Source organism: Haliotis rubra, unplaced genomic scaffold (assembly GCF_003918875.1).
Source record: "Haliotis rubra isolate DU_JTF1 unplaced genomic scaffold, ASM391887v1 Scf1290, whole genome shotgun sequence".
In the NCBI taxonomy this organism is placed as follows: Eukaryota; Metazoa; Mollusca; class Gastropoda; order Lepetellida; family Haliotidae; genus Haliotis; species Haliotis rubra.
This window is the reverse complement of record NW_025765215.1, coordinates 89,634-98,680: the sequence shown is the minus strand read 5'-3', so window position 1 is coordinate 98,680 and position 9,047 is coordinate 89,634. Positions and strand designations below refer to the sequence as shown.

The 9,047-nt window shown below is 38.6% G+C and overlaps 1 protein-coding gene across 1 annotated transcript; it reads right to left on the bottom strand.

The window, feature by feature from the left end:
* Window positions 1-4,804: 4,804 nt before the first annotated feature.
* LOC124266986 (immune-associated nucleotide-binding protein 9-like) lies at window positions 4,805-6,114 on the bottom strand. Its single transcript, XM_046701828.1, has 2 exons — window positions 6,018-6,114; window positions 4,805-5,588 (listed from the first exon to the last, which is right to left on the bottom strand). The coding sequence occupies exon 2, from the start codon at window positions 5,529-5,531 to the stop codon at window positions 4,905-4,907; it is 627 nt and encodes a 208-aa protein (XP_046557784.1). The 5' UTR covers window positions 5,532-5,588; window positions 6,018-6,114; the 3' UTR covers window positions 4,805-4,904.
* Between the last annotated feature and the right edge of the window lie 2,933 nt (window positions 6,115-9,047).

The following is a 9,047-nucleotide window of genomic DNA, read 5'->3' as shown; positions in this document are numbered from 1 at the left end:
TAATGTGGCTCCAAGTGGATTGCCATTACTTGTTAATGAAAGGCTCAGGGGTTATGATGATTAAATTAATCGATGTGACAAACATGAAAACCTTTTTATACTTCCAAACTACATTTACTAATGCAGGTTAATACATATCATACCATAACGTCCGTTAAAACTAATAAACGGATGTTTACAATGGGTTTTTATATATATTTTTTTGTTTATTTATCAAACCCCGAGGCATCATGTTGAACATTGTGAATAAAAACGTTAAAGCAAATACGCTATGTAATAAAAAACACAAAGAATTCCAGGTGAGTTGGGGAGGTGGGGTACGGTAGCCTGGTGGTAAAAGCATTCCCTCATCACGTCAGTTCCCAACATGGACACTATGCGTGAAGTCCGTTCCTGGTGTCCGCTCCGGGATACTTTTCAAAATGCATTGCGAATTTAGCGAATGTGTTATGGGATTTATAAACCGTTACTAAATTTGCTGTTCAATGCAACTTGACCATGTACAGTAGTTGGCCATAAGTGAGTCAACATTAGTGAAATTCTCATAGACTTGCATGTTAATTAACTCTTGCACGAATAATTTTCATAAATTTAGTTTCGATCGAATAGCTTTCAATACTTATCTCCAAGCTGGGATTTCATCTCAGCTACATACACATAATTACCATTCAATTTTCCGATGATTATTAAGAAAACTACATTTAAACAACATATATTAGACACACCAATCAGGTTTAACATGGCTGTCTATGGGATAGATTAAACTTAAGTTGTACTCATGGTGCTTAATCAGATGTCATTCGATAACTAATCAACGGAACGATGAAAGAAAATTATGTACACGTAGCTGAAGATGATTTCCAAGATGTTTGCAAAATATCAAAATAAAATGACTTCTACTCAATTTATGAAAATTACTCCTGCAACAGTTAATTAACATGTAAGTCTATGGAAATTTCACTAATGATGACTCATTTACGGCCACCTACTGTAACATATAATATATTTGGGATTACTCTTTCTTAGTAAAGTACAGATTCTAGTACTACTTGTTGTTGGGTTGTGTCCCATCCATGTGCCTGACTCTGACAGTGTAGGTTCGAATCCCGGGTGGGACTCAACCTAACAAAAGTACTAGAATCTATACTTTACTAAGAAAGTGTAATCCCAAATATAACATATGTTACATTTAACCACTTTCTAAATGCTACTGTGTATTTACATTGTCAACTTTACCATGTTAGTAACAGAAAAACAACGCTTGAGTGGGTGTGTTTCGAGACACAAAAGTCGTCGTTACACACCCCATTTTCAACACTGACATGTGCATTGACATTTCGTGTCAGCTCGATATTGTCACGAAATTGTACACATAAAACATGCATCTGAACGACCAAATTGATTGAATATAGTAAGTATCTTCATTTTAGCAAATTTGATGCCGAAAATATCGTTGATTCATCCCATCTTCCCCTGTTGTATGCTGGAAATAAACTGAACGCCCAGTAATAGCAACTAGGGAAATGGTCCTCTGTAATAATAATGTTCAGTGGTGGAGTCTGATATACGTGTATGTCCAACTGACTGCATTTACACGCAAGCCCTTTATATTGTTATCACATAATAAGATTAATCATAAATACATCTAATACGTTTGAAACACATAACTGATTAATTCAACCACGTATTTTCGAACAATGTATGTGCTTTAAAAATGTCAGAGCTGAATGGGATGATAATAAAGAAGAATATATTTATTATTTTTTATTCATTTGGTAATGTCATAAATCATTTCACTATGACATTCATATCTATTCTTCCATTGTTCATGGGGTTGATCATGATGACGAAATAGCCATTGATCTTTAAAAGTATAACAATAGACATGGTGTGGTCACATCTGTGTGGTGCTACCAAGACGTTGATTACAGATCACACAATTGGCGTGATATCTACTGAATACAGAAAACTACATGACTATGATAAATAGAGGATATTATATGAGTGCCCATGTCACACACTGTTTACGACACGAATGTTTGTATTTCCCGAGCGAGAGCGAGGGATATCACGATATTTAGGCACGAGTGTCTGATATAGTATGACATGGTATGTATGAAACATAGTATGATATGGGCACGAATATAATTTTCTGTTTATTACCGAAGTCGTCAACTTTGCAAATTGAGGAAAATAACCCAAATCTACTTTCAAACATTAGCTATCTACCCGCCGTCGCCGCAAGTAGAACGCAACGTCACAGAAGAAACGTGACGTCATAGCATTATTCATGACGTCAAGTCACCCTGAGAAAGTGATATTTTGCCCAAGGGCATCGTATGAAAAATATGAACCCTCGATATGTTCGCCGTCGTAGGTAATAAATCTATTTATTACTCGCCCGAGGAAGATACTGCGGTGTAATATTTGTTACGGCAATATTACACTAGTGTAATACCGCAAGACGTATGACGGCAGAATGGTTCACAGTTATGACTTCACAATGCTAAATACCTCTGTCACAATGGTATTAGACCTTGCTTGAAAATTGAGTCATCACAATGTGGGCAGTTAATTTTAATTTATGTTCGAGAGTAAAAAAACAGAATACTAAATTGGCTTCCCTGAAATACCATTTTTATTAAACTCGTGAGCTTTCGCTCGTTTGTATACCAATAACCTCACGTGTTATATGCCATGCTACCATGCTCCACAATCCTGTTTTGTATTTTTATACATGTCACCGTACATATTCTTTTTGTACGTAATACATGAAAATGGGGAAATAAAAGCCTTGAATTTAAAAAAAGAAACAAATAAAAACAATGTTCATATGGATCTAAAGGTTTTCCCTAGTTATTTCACTAGGTGATCAAAAAATATATCCGCTAAACCTACCCTGTAACGATGGAAGATATGGGACATCATCGGCGATATTTTCGTCATCAAATTTGCTAAAATAAATATACTACAGTCCGTTTGATTACATTTTAGACCGATGAATTGCTCACTAACACAAAACCTAATAAATGCAAAAAAAACAGAATTTCCAAAGTCCCGTGAAATCGACAGACCAACTCTGATGATTTGTCTCATAATTTTGGACACCCGAATATAAAAGTTGTTTAAAAAACGATCATTATTTTGTTGTCACTTGTCGCTATTTTTTACGAGGGGGGACCACTTGCTGGTAGAACAGAATCCCACGACCCAAGACACTCAAGCATTTCACTCAGACGGACTATGACGCAGTGTTGAAAAGGTGTCAGCCCGGGACCGCCACATTTCCCAGTTAGTATAGTCCCAGGAGCGCCACAATTGATTTCACTGCAGTTGGTGGCATTGTGGGGATTATATGGCTATATACAGGAAGTACACTTAGGACTGTAGTGATTGGTGCTATCTGTTGGCGAAGTGGTAGAGGGAGATAACCGAGGAAAGGTTCCCACTGAGATCCAGTGGTCACAGAGACCAAGTGGTAACAATTAAGTAACATCGTGGTAAACAGAGACACTGTTACATCACATATAATATCAAGATTATCACGCTTCATACTCTGTGAAATGAAGTGAAATAATATATATAACTCACATAGAGACGAACGTGCATATACCTGTGGTAACCTAGACTTGCTTATTTATGGCTTCTGCATTTCCAGGAATTTCTTTTGGCATGACGCGGACAGGTGATCGAACCATCGACCTTCAGGTAAATGCATAATGACAACACTGAGATGGGGAAATTTATTGGAGATAACGTCAGTGACGGTTAATGGGGCTGGCTTCTAAAGACCAAACCGAAACATGAGTCTCATTAACCTATTCAGACAATGAACTACTTTTCAGCCGATCCGAAGTTTCTCTTGTGAAAGTGAAAAGAGACACCACAAACAACTATGGTTACACAGAATTCCAATTCCTTGTTTCATAAAAAAATGGTATTTACAAATGAATTTTAATTTTAAACTTTAATAACATCGTATTTCTATATTTTATATCTCTGTTTAGGCAGCATGACTTTAACTAAGAATTCACAGATTGCCCCTGTTTAATGAGGTCGTAAAATGATTCACAATTCATCTGGCTTACTGGTTACACCTGTTATGTGTTTTTTGCGCTTATTCAGTGTAGTTTTGTAACGCACAATGTGATTGATATAATATCAAGTCCGTACCAGACCGCCAAACTTATCTAACGGCAGAGCCTCGCTTTGAGATTTCCATGATTTCCAGATTTCCGTCTGTCAGTCCGCTTTACGACAGAGCACGCTGCACGACGTGTTTGTAAGGATTAGAAGGAGCGTTGCAATATACAAGCGCTTAGATGTACCAAATAATACTGATTAATATTTATGCATCCAGTTGAATGAATTGGTCTCAAAATTCTGGACTGGTTATTGTACTATGTTGAGCAATAGGACGCAACCCAGTCAACAGGAAACGAGACTGTTGTGTAATCAATGTTTTGACTTGTGTACTGAGTGAGTGAGTGAGTGAGTGAGTGAGTGCATGAGTGCGTGCGTGCGTGCGTCAATGAGTGAGTGAGTATGGTTTACTCCGCTTTTAGAAACATTCTAATCACAGCTGGGAACACTAGCAATGGGCTTCACACATTATACACACGGGGGAATCGAACCCGGGTCGACGTGACGAGCTAACACCTTTACCTCTTGGCTACCCCACCGCCCACTGCTTCAGACAGTGATAATAAAATGTCACGCTTTTTAGAGAAAATGCGGTGACCATGATTTACTAAATACTATTGGCAATGAGCTAAATACACCATAACTGCTGAAAGCAATTGGCAACGTCGAAACTTGTATCCCCAACACTTTCCATATTCAAATTAAATCATTAAACCAAAGGCGAAACTCTCATCCTATAAGCCTCAAAATCGAGCCAAGATTTAACAGTCATCGTCATCGGATACATTTTCAGGGTCAAGAGAAAGTTTCTCTTCCCCATTTTCTTTGATAAGACAGTCAATCAGTCTAATGAGGTCAGTGACCCTTTCTCTCTTCTTCCCAGGATCTGCTTCAGCGTTGTTAAATAAGATGTAACGGTTATGACAATCCTGCAGCAGCTTCTGCATTGGACCTCCTACAGATTCTATGTACTGGCCAAATGTTAGCGACCTTCTATCCTGTTCCATCTGGCGGTGAAATGAGTCTCCGTGAGTAAAGACGCAGATGACATATTTCCCAAGGATGTTCTGATCCGACTGACGGAGTGACTCTATTGCAGAAATTTCTTCCTTGCTCAGGCGCTCGATGGCAGACATAACCAACAGAATTACATGAACCCCGCGGGGGAACCACATTCCTGACTGATTAAGCATGCTTATCATATTCCTAGTCAGAACCTGATCAACCATCCCACCATAATCCACAACATTAAGATCACGTCCCCCAACTGAATCGCTGATCTTCAGACACGGAGAAAACATAGTTTCTGTTGGTATTTGGCTGAAAAACTTCTTTTGTCCGAAAATGGTGTTTCCCGTAGTGCTGGCACCACGATTTGCCTTGCCCATCAAAATGATGTCCAGAGGCTACCCTTGTGGTAGATCTGCCACGGGTGTACTTTTCTCCTGAAACATTAACTTTAACATAAGTCGTAGCTAGCTTTCAATAAGAGTTCCATGATGTTACAGCTTTCAATGATACACTGGACATAAGGACATAGAGAACGGATAGGTAGCTGAATGTAATCGGGAAGGGCCTTGGATCACATCCTCACATGACTTAAGAAAGAATCTCTTTAAACAATGGTGCCTGAGTCCACAGTGGCACACAAGCCCCTTTTCAGGAGGAATGCAATGCTTTTACAAATAGCAAATCAGAAGTATTATTTGAAGGATGGTATATACACGGCTATTCAAATGATACAAACATCTTTAACTGCATTTATAGAGAGTTTTGCACTATGACTATTTCTACTTCACAACTATCTTGTAAATCCTTATCTTAAGTATCTATCTTGTAGGCATTTAACAGAGCATTCCCTTGTTCATACTTACCTTGGGTGATCTAACTTTAGCGATAAACCTCGAAACTTCCTTTCTGAAACCACCTAATTTCTTTTTAGAGTCATAGACTTTGAAGGCTTGTTCAATTGGTTCCAATCCTCTCAATTTCTGCTACAACCTTCTGGTAGATCCGTAACACTTCTTTGAGCCGCTGGTCAATGCCACCACCCTCTTCTTCCTGACTTTCTATCAGTTCAGTATCAATGTCTCCAAGAAATGAATCTAACTTCGCCCTTGCCCCGAGGAGGTCATCGAAATTTGTCTCTAGCTGTTCAAGAAGAACCTCCAGGCCTTTGTCCCTGATCATGTTTGGGAGCTTGCGGGAAAGGAATTTCAAAGGAACAAGCTCACACCTAATTGGACATCCTTTCCCACCATTTTGTTTCTTTACTTCATGTTGAAAGTTATCCAGCACTTGAAGCATTCCATCAATATCTCTTGGCACCTGGCTGCTTGGTTTGTTGAAAAGTAGCTGATGTTCATCTCTGAGCTACTGGTTAAGTCCTTTTCCAGTTGCTTGAACTTCGCTTTGGCTCCGGCATCCACAATGCCATTTAAAGATAAGTTACCTGTCAAATCAGCCTTGATTTCGTCCAGTTGTCTTTTGTCTGAATTCTTGATCCATATTCTAACCAGCAGTTCCCCTCCATATGTGATGCTGCGGACGAAATGGGTCCCTTGGAGTTTGCTCTTTACACCTGATCTAATTTCCGTTTCTTTCATGGTTTCTGTTACCTGTAATAGAAATTCATTTTAAACAATCCTTATTTTGACAAACTGAAGATGCTGTCAATGTCTTATACTTATATGTCGGTGTGCACTGGATCTTACAAACTGACTCGGATTGTACATTACGAGAAAGGAGGTAATATACGTATGGCAAAGCATTTATTGCGACATTTTTTTCCAGTTTGTGGTTCCTACCTGGTTTTGATTTTGACACGATCCCTGCGGTAACTGATTTGTTTACAACTTTGTAAACCTGATTACATGTCAAATTAAGGGCTTTACACATTCTAAAGTAAACCCTGTCATAGCTGACGAGTGGTTCCCCCCTTTGTTTCTCCGGTATGAAATACTGGTAGAGATATCAAGTTGCATGTTGCCAGTTCAGTGCTCATACACGAAGTGACACTTCTATGGGTGAACAAGATTATCTATGCGATTTGAATTAAGACTTTTTGTCGTAATTATTTTGAATATAACTACTACAAGAGTTTCATCTTTTTCACATACAGATGTTAAAAAAATGTTTAAAAAATTACAATCATTTATGTAATTTAATTAGTTGAGGATGAATAATTATAGTCTGTATTTCAAAACTACAGTTTGTACAGTTTGAATATTTACGAATGTTGTTAAAACGTCAAAATTTCCTCCTGTGAAGTCACCCCTCAAGTGCATTTTTTCATCTGAGTTTTAATATCCAACAAGGTAGAGTCGTACATGTATCGTATATGTGCTTTTATCTTGTGTCAAATTCATCATATTGATATTGAAGCCCAAAAGCATTTTCCAAGCATTTCTGGCCTTACTTTCGTATTCCGTTCTAATATGGAAGGCATTACTCTTATATATTACTTCCAGTTTAATTATTATTACTAATCGTGTTATGAATAACGTGGTTCCAGTTTTAGTTAAAACATTATTATACATGTCTTAGTATTGAAATTAATACTTCATTATTAATGTTTACTAATAAGTAGTAATAATTCATAATAAGGAGTGGTGCAGGTGCGACAGGGAATTAAAGTCGTTCACAGCGTTAAGATGAAATTGTGACATCCCAAATAATTGGGGCCTAGAGCATTGTGTCCCAGTCTTACACCTCACGCTTAAAACCGAGTTTTCCTTTGTTGCCAGTTATGATTCGTGGAATAACTTGTTTATACAAACTACTGAATACAAAAGGTATTCACATCAATATGTACACAGACGTCATAAACCACAAATCTTGACACAAAGTCAAAAGGAACATGAAACCGCCTGACCGGTGGAAGTATTATTTCTATGAGAGTCATAAAAAGCTTAGTTCTCCACAAATTGTAATGTAACTAACAATTTATATACGGACTATACCCACTACCTTGCGGGAGGTTTCATGTATGAGCGCTTCGAACAACATTGCAATCCCATGGACTAGCATGCTATAGCCTGTTTCAGTTTTGTTTTGTTTGTCTTTTCCCTGCGCTGGCTGGGATAAGAATGACGTTTTTCCTCAGGTGAATGTTCAGGACCGTAGAATTCTTTTACAAATTATTTTTTGTACATCAAAGTATTGATCTAACACTCTTATGAGTGCCATACACACACACACACACACACACACACACACACACACACACACACACACACACACACACACACACACACACACACACACACACACACACACAGAGACACAGACACAGAGACACACACACACACACACACACACACACACACACACACACACACACACACACACACACACACACACACACACACACACGCAGCACTGAAATCCACAACTGAATTAATGACGCAAAGACTGCGGGCAGCGCATCTGACAGATGATCGGTACCAGAATGATACACCTTATTACACCTGATTGCCACTAAAATAAATATACATATATATACATACATATATACCCGGAACCCTATAAACTGAGTGAGTGAGTGAATTTCGTTTTACGCCGCTTTTAGCAATATTCCAGCAATATCACGGCGGGGGACACCCGAAAATGGGCTTCACACATTGAATCGAACACGGGTCTTTGGCGTGACGAGCGGACGTTTTAAACACTAGACTACACACACACACACACGCACGCACGCACGCGCACACACACACACACACACACGTTCACTAGACGCCAATGTTGACGTTAAACAGACACCATTGTTGGCGTTAAACAGACGCCACTGTTGGCGTTAAACCTACACTACTATATACGTTCACTAGACGCCATTGTTGGCGTTATACAGACGCCACTGTTGGCGTTAAACAGACGTCATTGCTGGCGTTAAACATACGTCA

Bases quoted from the DNA above. Each gene is read 5' to 3' on its own strand.
- LOC124266986 (XM_046701828.1), bottom strand. From the start codon at position 5,531: ATGGGCAAGGCAAATCGTGGTGCCAGCACTACGGGAAACACCATTTTC.